This window comes from Lichenostomus cassidix, unplaced genomic scaffold, assembly GCF_008360975.1.
Source record: "Lichenostomus cassidix isolate B80296 unplaced genomic scaffold, HeHo_3.0 HiC_scaffold_43, whole genome shotgun sequence".
Lineage (NCBI taxonomy): Eukaryota > Metazoa > Chordata > Aves > Passeriformes > Meliphagidae > Lichenostomus > Lichenostomus cassidix.
The window spans coordinates 2,544,659-2,560,028 of record NW_028147635.1 but is presented as its reverse complement, the minus strand read 5'-3'; the positions used below and the strand labels follow the sequence as shown (position 1 = coordinate 2,560,028).

General features: G+C 52.1%; 2 protein-coding genes across 2 annotated transcripts in view; one reads left to right on the top strand and one right to left on the bottom strand.

Annotated features, from left to right (window-relative positions):
- Positions 1 to 10,170, top strand: part of LOC146421160 (uncharacterized) — a 48,094-nt gene extending 37,924 nt beyond the window's left edge. Inside the window, exon 3 of the mRNA XM_085047673.1 lies at positions 9,960 to 10,170. Coding sequence (XP_084903799.1) covers positions 9,960 to 10,170 — 211 coding nt within the window. The remainder of the gene's footprint in view (positions 1 to 9,959) is intronic.
- LOC146421150 (uncharacterized) overlaps positions 1 to 15,370 on the bottom strand; it is a 278,146-nt gene that overhangs the window by 42,157 nt on the left and 220,619 nt on the right. The window lies entirely within an intron of this gene.

Sequence of the window (15,370 nt, the reverse complement as noted above, 5' to 3'; positions counted from 1 at the left end):
GGCTGTCGTCATCCCCCAGCTGCCCCACCTCGCTGGCCCTTCCTTCCCTGACAGCTCTGCATCCTGCCTGGCTCTGCCTTGGCACACAAAGCCTTGGGCTGATCCAGACTCCTAACAAACCATGGCTCTGCCTTGATTTCCCTCTGATGTAATGCTGTTCATGAGGAAGTTTTTTTTTAGTTATGGAGAAATATTTCAAAGAGCTTCTTAATAAATAGGTATTCCTAGTTAAAAGGGTTTATTTTTCCCTTTAGAGAAGAGGTGATTCCAGCATTCTGTGGCTGTCATTGATCCAAGTCTCCCCTAAGGAGGTCTGGCCTGGTCAGAGAAGCTGTGCCTTGACATCTGAGTGGGGACAACCCTGGTCCTCAATGTCCAACCTAATCCTGTCTCTCCTCACTCACCTGGGACCTGCTTTGCTTGCACAACTGGCTGCACTCAAGCAAAGAGGGGTTTTCTTCTTTTATTTCTTGAAGCAATCTCAAGCTCCTAAGTTTCCCCACTGAAAACAGACACCCTCCTCAAGTGTGTGCCAAACCCAAGCTGCCACCAAGGAGGTTCCCCTTCCCCAAGGCAGAACCCTGCAAGGAATGTTTTAAACACATAAGAAGTTCTACAATAAACACAAATCCAGAGTTGGCTGAAGGCAGGATTAGAGCAACTGCTGAAGGGCAGACAAGCTTTGAACTCCTTGCAGCTCAAAGCACCAAGGGGATTGTTGAGAGGTGTGTGAGTGAGCCAAGAGTGAGGGGAAGGGAAATGCAGAGAGCCCTGGAAGTGCTTGTGTGCAGACAGACTGCTGGGAAGGGCACTGCAGCCCTGCCCTGGGCCAGCTGTGATGCTGGATTCTCATGCCAACCTGCCCTGGGCCATTGCAAGGGGCTGTTGCCATGGTCACTTCACTGAGCCCACGGCAGCAGCCCATTGCTCAGGGCTGGTGTCACTGCCCAGAGCCACAGGGGATCCATGGCTGGGGTTTGTGCCATGGCCACCTGCCCTGTGCCGCACTGGCTGGGCAGGCGCTGCGGAACCAGCAGCAAAGCCCAGTGCCAGGGCCAAAGGCCAGGTCAGCCTGACAGAAAGGGTCAGTGCTGGGGACTGTTTCCATGGCAACCATCGCTGGGACACCACACCTGGGTCACCTGTCATGGCATTGCCATGGAAACCCCTTGGAGGGACTGATGCCAGGGACACTTGCCCTGAGACCCTGCTGGGCTCGGGTGCCATGGCAACCACCATAGGGCATCATTGGTACAGAGGTTGCCATGGCAACCAGCACAGAGCCCCCTTCCTACTGTCCAATGCCAGGACAACCTGCAGGAGACACTTTGCTGAGGTTGGGTCCATGGCCACCAACCTTTGCCCTGCTGGGATGGGGATTGTCACGGTCAGAAAGGAGCCTGTGGAGCCGTGGTGATGCTGGATGGCCATGGGGTGCTGCTTTGGGTGGGGCAGAGGGAATTTCCGTCCCAGGGCTTTCCTGGGGCTGTGCTTTGGGGCTGTGCTGAGCACAGGGTTGATCACACAGAGATGGTTTTGTTCTCGCTGAGCTTGCACAGAGCCAAGGCCTTTCCTGCTCCTTGTCTAGCTGGGGAGGGGCTGGGGGTGTGGGGGAGGTTGGGAGGGGATACAGGGGGACAGGTGACCCCAAGTGACCCCAGGGATATCCCAGACCACAGGACATCACACTCAGTGTATAAAGTGGGGGAACAAGGAGGAAGAGGGGACATTTGGAGTGATGGTTTTTGTCTTCTCAGGGCTCACTTGGGCAGGAGGGGATCCTGTTTTGCCAGTGGTCAGGGTGAGCACCAAAGACACAGACAGCAACTGAAGGAATTGTGTAATTTATATAAATTCAAAACTGCAAAGAATTACAAAAGGATAAGTTCAGCAATATACAAAATCATTTGCAAAGAATTACAAAAGGAGAAGCTCAGCAATGAACCCAATCATCACTACCAAAGATTGCCTGAAGGGATTTAGAAAGATCCATCACCAGTTAGCCTCAGACTTTACCATCACCCAGACCCACACATCAGCTGGGGAAGCTGTCACAGCCAAGGACTGCAGAGCCACTCTGGACACTGGGAATTCCTGCAGCTGTGTCCAACCACAGGTGAGGCTTCCAACCTCGCTGGGAGAGGGCCCAGCTTGGAGAGTGCTGAACAAACAAACTGACAGCACTTCCAGTGCAGGAACATCTGGATTCATTCTCCTGACTGGTTTCTCCCAAAGCCTGGCCAGGGCTCAAGGAGGAACCAAGGGAGTTGACTTTGACCATACAGCCCCAAACCAGGCCAGATGTTGGATTTCATGGCCTTGTTTAGCTTCTAAATACAGAAAAGTCAACACATGATTCACTAATGAGTGGATACATCTATCACAATGCTAATGATCATGCATATTTTGCTAATCAGTGGATACAAAGATAACCTTAGGTTGGAAGGTTCATGGAGAGGTCACCTTTGGCTCAGGCCTGTTGTTCAGGCCTCAGTCAGGCCTCTTGTTCAGGCCTTGGCACTTCAGGGATGTGGTTTAGTGCTGGGCTGACAGTGCTGGGTGAATGGCTGGGCTTGATGAGCTCAGAGGTCTTTTCCAACAGAAAATATTCTAGAATTCCAGGATTCTATCTGCTGGATTTAGCTTGGTCCATGTTAGCAGCATTAGTTTGCTTAGAAAGTTCCCTCTTGGTCAGCTCTTGAGGCCTAAGGCTTCAGCTCCTTTATTCTGATATTTTATTCTTAGTGCACCTACTTTATCTTAATAGACGCAGTAACATCAGTACTTGAAAGCAAAATGAGCATAGCAAGTTTGTATTTTAGAAGGAAACACACATTTAAGAGAGAACAGGATTTGCTTCTCTGAACATTAAACAGGTTACAGAGTAACACTTTTCTTCAGGGTTTAATACTCACAGGGCACATCTCTGCTCTCATTGACTGCAGGGTGAGTTTGATTTGGAAACATTTAGAAAGCTCCAGGAGTATTCAGCAGCTTTTCCTAAGAATTCTCCTGCAGACCCTTTTAGGGCACACTTGAGGAGAGATCCTTCTCCTCTTTCTTGGCCATGCAGCCCATGGCGTTGCTGGTGATTTCCAGGGGTTCCAAAGAGGAAAAGTCCTGTTCCAAGGCACCCCTGAGCACAGGCTTCCCAAGGCAAGGCCTGCGAAAGGAAGGCATTGTGTTAAGAAAGGACAGTTCTCCAGTTCCAGTGCCTTTGCCTCTCTGCCTACGCCTGAGTTAGCCTAGGTGGAAATCACCAGCTGCCCATGGGGACTCAAAGTCCACAACACATGCATTTCAGGGAGTTTGAGCTTCAGGCAGATTCCTGTTGCCATTGCTGCCTTCCTGCAGGATGCTGGCAGAAGGTGCTTGTTTCTGTTCCAAAGTGCTTTGCACAGGCTGGGCTCTCTGGGCTTGCAATAGAATGCAAACTGGGGAGGGTCACAGCCACCCTGGGATCAGCTCCCTGCCTTGTCTTCACCCCAAAGCGGTGGTGCTTAGCCACTGAGGTGTTCATTCAATGGATTTATAAGTTCTAGTGCAGTGTCTTGCTGCCACAGGGAGCCCGAAATGCCAGGAGATCGGGCTGTGCCCCCCAGCTGCCAGCCCAGCCCCACGTCGCTGCCGCACATCCCGGCAGAGAGAGTGCACTGAGGAAAAGTCCTTTATTCCCACTGCAAACAGGTGTGCACGTTAGGAAACAAAGACAAATGAAAGCAAGGCCTCCGGCCATGCCATCTGCCCTCTCCTCAGGCTCCTCCATTCATCCTCCTGCCCTGAGGGCTGCGGGGGCGGGATGGCGTGGTGAGGGCAGCGCCGGGATGGTCCGGGCAGGGCTGGATTGTCTGGGCAGCTCTGGATCGTCTGGGCAGGGCTGGATCGTCTGGGCAGGGCTGAATCGTCTGGGCAGGGCTGGATCGTCTGGGCAGGGCTGAATCGTCTGGGCAGGGCTGCATCGTCTGGGCAGCTCTGGATTTTTCTGGGCAGCTCTGGATCGTCTGGGCAGGGCTGGATAATTTAGGCAGGGCTGGATTGTCTGGGCAGCTCTGGATCGTCCGGACAGTGCCAGGATTTGCTGGGAAGCCCCTGGATTGTCTGGGCTGTGCCTGGATCCCCATGGCAACACCGGATCCCCCGGTAGCCCCCAGCTCCCTCCCAAACACACCCACTATCTGCTCTTTGGGAACATGGTGATCTCCCAGATATATAGAACTGGTGAGAAACCTCATCAAGAAGAGTGATTGGGAAAAATGAAAATTCCTGCAGGAGAGGAGATGCATGGCAAAAGCATCATCAACCTTCCCTCAGCCCAGGCTGGGGCTGACAGCATCCACAGCACGGGGGCAGATCGTGTCTGCTTCCTGAGGGAATTTTTTCCTCATTATGTCAGATGAGGAAGGAGAGGGCATTCTAGAGCTCATTTCAGTGCTCCAGCTGAAATGTCTATTGAACTAAAGGTGTGTATGATGCCACTGGTCTGGTTTTGTGGAGTTCCCTTGTATACACTGGGCGACCACAAAAGAAAAAGAAAAAAAAGTATTTAACAGATATCCTGCTTTTCTCAGTGACTGTTTCTTCTTGCAAAATCATTAAACTTTATTTCGAAGACTCAGCAAACTGTTTTTGTCACCTGCAGAGAGACCTAGCAGAAAGGAGACTGCTGCCCTGTTGTGGGAAAAATCCAACCATATAGTGGCAAAATATGGCCCCAAAAACCCCTGATAAACAGGGGAGAGCAGCATGTTTGGGAATGTTCTCATGTCGCCCCCCATGTGCCTCTGCCTGGGTGCTGCTTCAGGGATCCCCTGCTTGGTGCAATGATGAAAATAAATTCACTCTTGATATTTCATCCCCGGTTTTGTGTTTGTCCCTGTAAGCTACAGAGATATGATGTAAAAAGGAATAATTGACATCAATCTAAACTGCTTGAGCCACTTCTGTGGCACTTCATTTGCTTTTCTGTTCCACCCCTGTGTTCAGGAATCTGTACTGGCCACCTGCCTTACATGACTTACACCTTCCACACCAAGTGCTCCAGAGAAAGAGAGAGGTTGCTGCCAGCCAGGGCCAGCAGAGTCAGGACACTGCCACGACACCAAATCAGCAGAGGAATTGAAGCCCAGAGTAATAAAGGCAGCCTGGCTGGTGCTTGGCTTCAGTGCAGTTTGTCACAGCTGATTGGAAGGATGCCTCAGGCAAGAGCTCCAGGCACGGCAGGGAGTTCAAAGGGAGGAGCAGTGGTGAGACAGAACAGGATGCTCTGCTTCATCTGCAAAACCTCTGGTGACATGGAGGACATTCAGATTATAAATACAGGAGCTCCTGTTGGACACAGGAAACTGGGGATATGGACCAGGCTGGGAAATGCATGGGAATGAAGGATTGCAGCTGTGAGGTGCTCAGCACCCACCTCGGTGGGCTGCAGCTGCCCTTGGCCTGAGCTCGGGAGGATCTTCCCTTTTCCTTTGGAACCCCCTGGCAAACACAGAGCCTTTCAGCCCACAGCAGTCCCCTCTGTGGGAGCAGCAAGAGATTCACAGCCTCGCCAGGCTGGGTTGCCACCCCGTGTGCTGCAGCTCCTGCCAGGCCTGCTCAGGGAGCTCAGGCAGCTCTGCACACATCTGTCTCCTGGGAATTGCTCACTTGGGAGGGAGCAGCAGCTGGAGACTGCAAAGACAAAGCAAGCATCTGCTTTGCTATCAACCCCAATGCCAGGCAGTGTCCAGTGTGGCACATTGTGGCATCCTGGAGCTTTCAGCTGCACAATGCATGTGGCCAAGCACATGTTTTCTCAGGCTCCTTGTCTCAGGAGATTTTCAGCCAGGCTGCAAGAGCTGCATTTGCAAATGCATTTGAGTGCTGCAGCACCTCTGCAGGCACCTGACACAGCCAGTGGGATCCAATGTCCAGCAGGAAAATCCCCGTGTGCCTCACAACGAGTTCCACAAAACAGCCTGGCAGCTGCTGGCCTGCAGAACAGAGAGTTGTGAAAAATCTCCTTGGCATGGCTGAGAGCTCTGCTCCCTGCAGAGATCCTACAGAATGATCTCTGCACCAGGGCAGCTCTCTAGGAGGAGAAGTGGACGCAAGAAAAGGAGCTTTTGCATCAGACCAAGGCCTTGTGGCACAAGTCACAAGCACTTGGTGTCCCTGCATCCCTCCCGCCCCAGGCAGCGCCTTTCTCCTCTGCCCCACACAGCACACACTGCAACGCCCCAGAGACCAAAAGGCTTCAGCCTTCAGCAGCTTCCCCCAAATCAATGACTACAGCACAATGAAAACAACAAGCTCTTCTGATTTGTCAATTCCATCATTTTATTTCAATGAAAGCATCTTATGGAATCTGTTCTAACTGAGCAAGAGCTACAGCTCAACTGCCTGAGGAACATATTCCAGAGGAACATATTCCAGGCCAAATGCTAAATAATATTATCTATTAGAAAAAAAAGAGCTACCTAGCAGTTTTCTTTCCCAACTAACATCTAGTTTAAACCTTCAGAACTCTTTACCTTGCTTAATTAATTAATTTAGTTAATTCAGTTATTAGGGTTTAATTTTAATGAATTTAGTTAGTTATTAATTTTTATTAATGATTAATTATTTTTTTGTTTCTTAATTAAACAGGAAAAGAGGGCATGAGAGGGCCTTTATCCAATTTTCCTTAATTCTAGAAGAGAGCTCTACTAACATCTAGTCCTATTTTAACCTACAGAATTTAAGTCTAATAAATTCTCTTACTTTTGCTCCTCAAATTCTTGAGGTAGCAAGTACAATGGCACCTCAGTCTTAAGCCTCCTGGCCCTGCAGCAGATGGACATTGCCACCCAACTTGGTGGTATCTGCAACATAACTGAGGATGCCTTCAATGGTCTTGTCCAGGTCAGTGGAAATGTCACAGCTGTCCTAGGTTGCAATATTGATGTAGTTAAGTATTCTATTACCACCAGCTGTGGGCCATTAGCTGCTATCACCCACTCTGGATGACAGGCAATGGGCCATCCATTAGCTATTATCACTTGCTAATGACCCACCCCGCATGACAGGCAATGGGCCATCAGGGACCCACCGTGTGACTCATGGACTTATCCCATTGTGGGATGCTCTGCCCAGGAGGGAGGAACCAGGTGTTCCCACCTGGATATAACCTGGCCTTGGAACTGCCTGAGCTAGCCCTGTCTACTGGGTTCCCAGAGGACCAGAGCTACCACTGGATCTTCAGCTGGAGACTAGACCTTCACAGGATCACCGCTTCAACTGGACTACTTCAGTTGGACTGCTACTACCACCCTAACAGGGTGTTAGGTTGTATCTGACTTTGTCATTGCTTTTCCTTGTATTATTTCACTTATTTTTAATTTCAATCTTGACTTGTGATCTCCCACTGGTTTGTTTTCAAACCAAGACAACAGCCAATGTCAGGGTTTGGTTACTCAGACCAGAACCCTGACTTGCTTTGGCACGTCTTGTTTCCTGGTCACATCCATGTCACAAAGAAGAGAAACAGGTTCTTTGTTTGGGGCCTTGCCAGAGTGGTGAAGGTGCCTTTGAACCAGATTTTTTGGGGAAGGGAACCTCTCCATGCCAAGCCTGCCAGTTGCATGCCAAGAGCTGTGAGGGATGCCCAAACAACCTGTGCCACTCTAGGAATTTCTGTCCCCAAGTGCCATCTGGAATGTCCTGTAGAAGGGACCCTGAGCCATTGTCTGTCATCCTCTATCCTCCAGGCTGGGTGGCTGCATTCTGGCCACAAGTCACTTGGGAGGGACACGGAGCCACTGTCCTCATCAGCATTCCCACTCAGGTCTCTGTCTTTGGCCCAGGCCTCTAATGGGAGACACCCTGAGCCACTCTCCGCCTCACTGCTCCAGCTCAGCTGTGTCTTCAGCCCATGACCAACATGGCAAGGAGCCTGAGCCACTCTCTTCCCCAGTTTTGCTGCTCAGCTCTTCATCTTCAGGCCATGCCTCGCCTGGGAGGGACCCTGAGGCTCTCTCCTCCTCAGTGCTCCAGCTCAGGTGTGTGATCTCTGCCCACTCTGTGGACAGCCCTGGCAAACTGCACACAGACCTGAGCTCCTCAGAGCTGGTTCCCTCTGTGGTTGGTGCCCCTGACAGGCATGGCTCTGCTTCTGCCCCTGCCCCCTGCCCAGGGAGATCTTCCAGCTGGCTGGGCAAGGGGCTTGGTGGGCACTGGTGCATAACTGGGTATTGAGTTGAGGCCTTTTCCTTGCTGTGAGGGGCTCTGCTGAGCAGAGCTGGGCCTTGGCCTGTGGCTGGTCATGGATGAAGGTTCCTGTGCTCTGCCCATGCCTCACAGGGCCTCACAGGAGGCCTCTCTTCTCCACTTCTGCAGCTTGGGTCTCATTCATGTTCCCCTTGCCAGTCTTCATCCAGGATGACACAGGACTTCTCTTCAATCCCTAATTCTGTCAGCACAGCCCCTGCTGCTGCCCCTGCCCCCTGCCCACCCAGAGCTTCCAGCTGGCCGGGCTCCGGGCTGGGGGGGCAGCAGGGGCTGTGCGGGGCAGCTGCCCGGCTCTCCGGCCCCAGTGCGGGGGCTGCTGCTGCCGTCCCTGTCCCCGTGCCCTGATGCAGGGGCCGCCGTGTCCCCGGCTGCTGGCCGCGTCGCCGGATCACAGCCGCCATCCCACTCAGGATGGCACGGGAGCCGCGCCGCAGCGAGCGCAGCAGAGCCTGGCCGCGGCCCCTGGGGCTGTGCGGAGCTGCCCGGCTCTCTGCTGCTGCTGTCTGCGCCACAGAGGCAGCAGAAGCTGCTGTCTTTGCCACCTCTCGTGCCTTGGCAGTGGGATGCACGTGGTGCTCCTCATCCTCAGGAGCTCTGCCCAGAGCAGCAGCTTCTGGCTGGGTGTCCCCATGAGCTGCCTGGGCACGAGGTGTGCTGGGCAGGTCAGTGTCTGCCTCTTCTGCCAGCAGCTCAAAGGGGTCAAACATGAGCGCCGGGTAGAAGGGCTTGACCCATACATGGTAGACAGTGATTTTGTCCCTGTTCTCCTGTGACAACTCCTGGTCACTGCTCTCTTCTCCACTGATCACTGACTGATCTGCATTTGGGGAAGAAAGCTCTAGGAGTCATCCTGAGCCACTGCAATGTTCCAGTGGTTTGGGGTCATGTGAACAGGTCACTGGGATGCCTTCCTCCACACTACTGCCACCTTGGAGATCCCTGGAGCAGCCCCTGTCCTCGCTCTGTAGCTCCTCCAGGACTGTCCCTGCTGCTGACCCAGCCCACTGTCCGAGACCTTCCAGCTGGCTGGGCGAGGGTCTGGGGGGGCAGAGCTCCTGAATCAAGTCTGGAGTTGAGGTCTTTTCCCCGCTGTGAGGGGCTCTGCTGGGCAGAGCTGGGCCTTGGCCTGTGGCTGTGTGCGGCTGAAGCTTCCCGTGCTCTGCCCATGCCTCTCTTGGCCTCAAAGGAGGTGTCTTTTCTCCACTTCTCCAGCTTGGGTATATGTCCTGTTCCTCTTTGGACAGCTCTTGGAGGCTCTCCACCTCACAGTCTTCATCCAGGATGACACAGGACTTCTCTTCGATCTCTGGTTCTGCCAGCACAGCCCCCTCTGCTGCCCCTGCCCCCTGCCCACCCAGAGCTTCCAGCTGGCCGGGCTCCGGGCTGGGGGGACAGCAGGGGCTGTGCGGGGCAGCTGCCCGGCTCTCCGGCCCCAGTGCGGGGGCTGCTGCTGCCGTCCCTGTCCCCGTGCCCTGATGCGGGGGCCGCCATGTCCCCGGCTGCTGGCCGCGTCGCCGGATCACAGCCGCCATCCCGCTCAGGATGGCACGGGAGCCGCACCGCAGCGAGCGCAGCAGAGCCTGGCCGCGGCCCCTGGGGCTGTGCGGGGCTGCCCGGCTCTCTGCTGCTGCCGCCTGCGCCACAGAGGCAGCACAGGAGTCACGGTGCTCCTCAGCTTCCTGCGGGGCTGCCCGTGACTCGCACTTGGACAGCTGCACGGAGCAGGAGAAGGATGAGGACCAGCTGGCCCTCTGCGGTGCAAACGGCCCCCCTGGCACAGCAGCTCCCTCCGTGCCCGCAAGCCTGGCCCCAAGCCCGAGCGCATCCCTCACCTTCTGCCTCCCAGGGAATCGCAGCCACTTCTTCTTGGGCTGGACGCCCACGGTGCTCTTCTCGCTTGTCGCCATCTCTGTCACGCTGTGACACTTCGCTACTGCGGGAGATGCTGTCTCCTGACAGAGCAGCTCTCTCTCCTGGCAGTGGCACCCCCGGGCTCTCGGTGCCCTTTTATAGCCTCCCGCTCACGCCGTGTCCCCAGGTGTCACAATGGGCTCTGGGCACACGCAGCCACACGTCACAAAGGAGCCTGCAAGGCGCTGCTGTCCCCACGGGCCACTCCCCTGCAGCCCCAGGACAGCGGCGGGCTAGGGGGGCTCAGAACCAGCTGCAAACCGGCTGGAACCGGCTGGGACAGCAGTGTGCAAAGAGGGCGGTGACAGAGCTGTCACACAGCCTCTCGCAGGGACATATCAGGGGCTGCAAAAGCAATCAGTGCATGTGCCACAGCTTTAAAAAACTGTGTTTGCACATCATGCACAGCTGTAAAGTTCTAGAAGGCATTGCTGCAGGCTGAAATTTGTTTGTAAATAATTACAAGGTAGAAATACTTGCGGAAACCATTCAAAAAAACATTTTATGTCCGAAAAAAAAATTTTTTGGTGTCTATTAACTCTGATAATTGCACACTCAGCAGAGAATTCCCTTCTCAAATCAGGATAGAGGCCCCACTGAAAAATGTAGAGGCTCTTGTACATGGAACATGTGCAACCCCAAGTTTAGGGTCAAGAACTGTGGTGTGCAAATACTGGGCTCATTGGGAAAAAGGTTTTTCTTCCACCATAGTTGAGAATTCCATCATTTGCCCCTTTAGAATGCAGAGTAAAACAGAGGAGAACTCCCATGGCTCAGGAGGCAAAGGAAAGAACTCCAGAGATGAGCTGTTGGAATACAATTTCAAAAAAGGCTGAAACGTTCACACGGCTCCATTTGAAACTGGGAAATTGCAAGAGGAAGTGATGGTGAATACTCCCATTTCGGAGGGCTTGGATGGGCTCTTGGGAAGGACTTGTTCCCTGGGAGGGTGGGGAGGCCCTGGCACAGGGTGCCCAGAGAAGCTGTGGCTGCCCCTGGATCCCTGCAAGTGTCCAAGGCCAGGTTGGACACTGGGGCTTGGAGCAGCCTGGGATAGTGGAAGGTGTCCCTGCCCATGGCAGGGGGTGGCACTGGATGGGCTTCAAGGTCCCTCCCAAGCCAAACCATTCTGGGCTTCCACGATTCTCTGGTTCTGTAAACTACTGTGAAACATTTCACATCAGCATGGAGAGATCAATTCCATCCTGCTTAGAGATCCAAATGATAACATTTGATGTATTTCATCTGTTAGAATTTTGTCGTGACTCTGGAACAGGAGATTCATCTAAAATGTAATAGTGGGATCTCAAAATCTTTCGGTACAAGGATTTACCGTGTGCCGTCTACAAATGACGACTCTGAATGAGGCTACATGTCACACCCTCCAGTATTAATTTAACAATTAATTCTTCAGGATATTTGAATGACAGTGAATTTCCTGTCATTCACAAACTCTGACACTGAAATTTCTTGAAAGTCAGAATGGAAAACAAGTTGGATTTACCTATTTTAACCTATTTACCTATGTCCAAAAGACAACATCTATTTTATAACTTTCAAATTATAAACATGTAAAAGTAGAAGAAGAACCCAGTGAAGCAAATTAGGAAGAACAGAGCTCTCTAAGGGATCCCTGAATATTTCTTCAGAGTAAATCACAGGAGCTCCCTTAAGCATTGAGTGAATGCTTAAGTAAATTGAGTATCCATTAAGCATTGCGTAAATAAACATCTGTGATTTCCAGGCTCATTGTCATGCATGATTTTTAAAGTTAGCCATAAACCCTTTAAATATGTTTGGTATTTCTATCTCTTAGAAGCTGTTGGGAAACTTTTGTTACACTTCTGGAGGTGAATAAAACACACATTTGATCTGAAATATTGCAAAGCAAAGCACAGACAATTGGTGTCTTGGTTCAACCCAGGCAGCACCTCACAGCCCCTCAGTCACTCCCCACCAGTGGGATCAGGGAGAGAGTTGGGAGGGTAAAAACTGGAGTGGGTTGAGATCAAGGCACTGTAACAGGGAAAGCAAAAGGCACCACATGAGCAAAGCAAAAGAAGGAATTCCTTCAGCCCTTCCCAGGGCTGGGCAGCTGTTCAGCACCTCCAGGAGAGCAGGGCTCCATCCCGCAGAACAGTGACTTGGGAAGGCAAAAGGCATCCTCCCAAATGTTCCCCCTTCCTCCTTCTTCCCCCCACTGCATATCCTGAGCATGAAGTGACATGGTCTGGGATATCCCTGGGGTCACAATGATGCCTTAATAATTTTGGGGGTTTTTTCTCTTCAAATGTCTGTAACTTGGTGTAGTTCTGTGCTCTTACAGAATGCTGAAAACCTCTGTTCCCAACACATTTAACCAAAACAAAGCTTTTGGGACAGAGATTCAAGGACATATTAATTACCCCAGGGCCAGAAAATATCTAAACAATGGTGGAAAGGGGGGAGCAGGCCTAGGGTGGTCAGTGTCATCACCTGAAGGTGTGATTAGAGAATTAGGGACCAATATGCTAATATGAAAAAACTTATAAAAGATAAAGAGCTTCTGACCTGGTGTCCATTTTGGTTACAGTCCCTGAGGGAGACTTTGCTTGCCCGAATATACCTTGACGGCCTTGAATAAATTTGTCTGCTTTTTATACACCTAATTGTTTTGGCCTCTGTTTCAGGTAGCCTGTTCCAGGCATCAGAGTCACCCAGAGATAAAGGACTGAATGTCTGCTGTGACCCACAAGAGCTCTGCAGCCCCAGGGGACACAGCAGGGACAGGGAAAGGAGTGTGGGCAGTGCCTCCTCTGAGCCTCAGGGAACTTCCAGAGGAGGATCCAGGGCAGCCCCAAGGCCATCTGGCAGGCCTGGAACAAGGCAGGCAGCTCTGAGCAGCTTCCATGGCCCCAGCAGAGCTCGTGTGGGAGGGCTGAGTGCAGGGAGCACCATCAGCTGCCTGTGTGTCCCAGCTGGAGCAGCAGAGCCCAGCAGAGGCAGCCCATGGCCCCGGGCAGCACAGCCCCCGTGCTCTGCAGAGCAGCACCCCCAGCTCTGTGGGGCTGTGGGGAGCAGGGCAGGGGCTGCAGCAATGGCTGCTCAGGCCAGAACAGCCGTGATCCCCTGGGAAAGGCTCTGTGGGCAGCTGGGATGGGCCAGGAGAAGAGCAGGAGCCCTTGTGTGTGTGCACAGGAGTCCTGGCAAGAGCTGGGGCAGCAGGAGCTGCCTGAGGAGCCCCGGGGCAAACTCTCTGCTGCTGTCCTGGGCAGTGGGGCTGTCCTGGGGCTGCAGGAGATGCCAGAGCTGAGGATCTCCTGAGCATTCCAGACACAGAGTCACTGTCCCTGACCTCCATTGCTTCCCATTCTTGCTGCAGGGCCAGATAGGACTGGGCTGCTCTGATGGGCTGGGGCAGAGGTAGGGAGAGGCTGGACTGGGCAGTGCCAGGAAGAAGAAAACAATGGACTCTTGGTTATACAAGTCCAGGCAGTGTCAGAATGGTTCCATGGAGCCCCAGAGTGTCACAATGATCTCCCTTATTCCATGGGCCTCCAGAGTGTCACAATGGCCCTTTGGCTCCACGAGGCCCTGAAGTGTCCAAATGGTCTCCATGGTTCCTGAAGGCCCTGAAGTATCACAATGGCCCTTGGTTCCATGGGGCCCTGAAGGACCCCAGAAAGGTCTCCTTGGATCTGCAGTATCACAGTGGACCCTTGGTTGCACGAAGCCCCAAAATGTCACAATGCTCTCCTTGGTTCCATGGTTCTCCACAGTGTCACAGTGTCCCTTGGCTGGTTAGGGCCCCATGATGTCACAATGGCCCCTTGGCTCCATGAGGCCTTGCAATGTCACAATGGTCTCCTTATCTTCATGGGGCCCCACAGTGTTACAATGGCACCTTGGTTCCTTTAAGCCCCACAATGTCACCATGGTCCCCTGGGTTACACGAGGCTCTGCAGTGTCACAATGCCCCTTTGGTTCTATGGGGCCCTCAGTGTCTGTTTTGCTGGTGGGCAGTGTCAGTACCAACAACAGAGACACCAACTGAGGGAACAGTGTAATTTATTATAACACAAAACTGCAAAGAATTACAAAAGGAGAAGCTCAGCAATGCACAGATTCATTAGCAAAGAATCATAAAAGGATAAGATGGACAAAGCACCCAGTCAGCACTACCAAAGATTGCCTGAAGGGATTTAGAAAGATCCATCACCAGTTACCCTCAGACTTTACCATCACCCAGCCCCACACATCAGCTGGGGAAGCTGTCACAGCCAAGGACTGCAGAGCCACTCTGGACACTGGGAATTCCTGCAGCTGTGTCCACCCACAGGTGAGGCTTCCAACCTCGCTGGGAGAGGGCCCAGCTTGGAGAGTGCTGAACAAACAAACTGACAGCACTTCTAGTGCAGGAACATCTGGATTCATTCTCCTCTTGGATTCTCCCAAAGCCTGGCCAGGGCTCAAGGAGGAACCAAGGGAGATTTCTTTCATAGTGCAGCCCCAACAAAGACAGATGGGGCTTTGTCTGGCTTCTAAATACAAAAAGGTAAATACAGGTTTCACCAATGCACAGATACATAGATCATTTTGGTAATAATGTTTCATTAATGAGCAGATACAAATATAACCATTGACTGGAAGGTTCGTCAAGAGGTCAGTATTGCTCAGGCCTCAGTAAAGGACTGTTCAGGCCTTAGTCCTTCAATGGGTCCTTTGACTGACAGATGAACTACAACCTCCATAACAATTCTTTCAATAATACTCTTTTAGAATAGATTTAGGTATTAGGCATAAAGGCATCACCACTTGTTTTCAATTAAGTCCTGTTCAAGTTCATTACTCAGATCTATACTTTGCATTCCTTTTAAAACATGCCTAAATAGTTCCTATTCTCTATGTTATTTATCAAATCCCCCTTTTTACTGAGACTGTGTCTCTTTTCAGACAAGTCTCAGTGCTCCATTTTTTAGCACAAAGTGTCACAACAACTCTAACATGGACTCATAACACACCAAGTGCACACACTGCAATGATTACAGTCACTGCCACAAATGCATTTCACAGCAGCCTCCAATTTGACAGCCACGAAGCCAATCCCACCAGGGAGAATTTTCTTCTTTCTGCCACTCTTCTACTGCTCTTCCTATCAAGGTGATTCCTGACTGTTGAACTCAAACCCATCACTGACACAAGTGCATCATTCCTGTCCTAGAATAGCACAAGT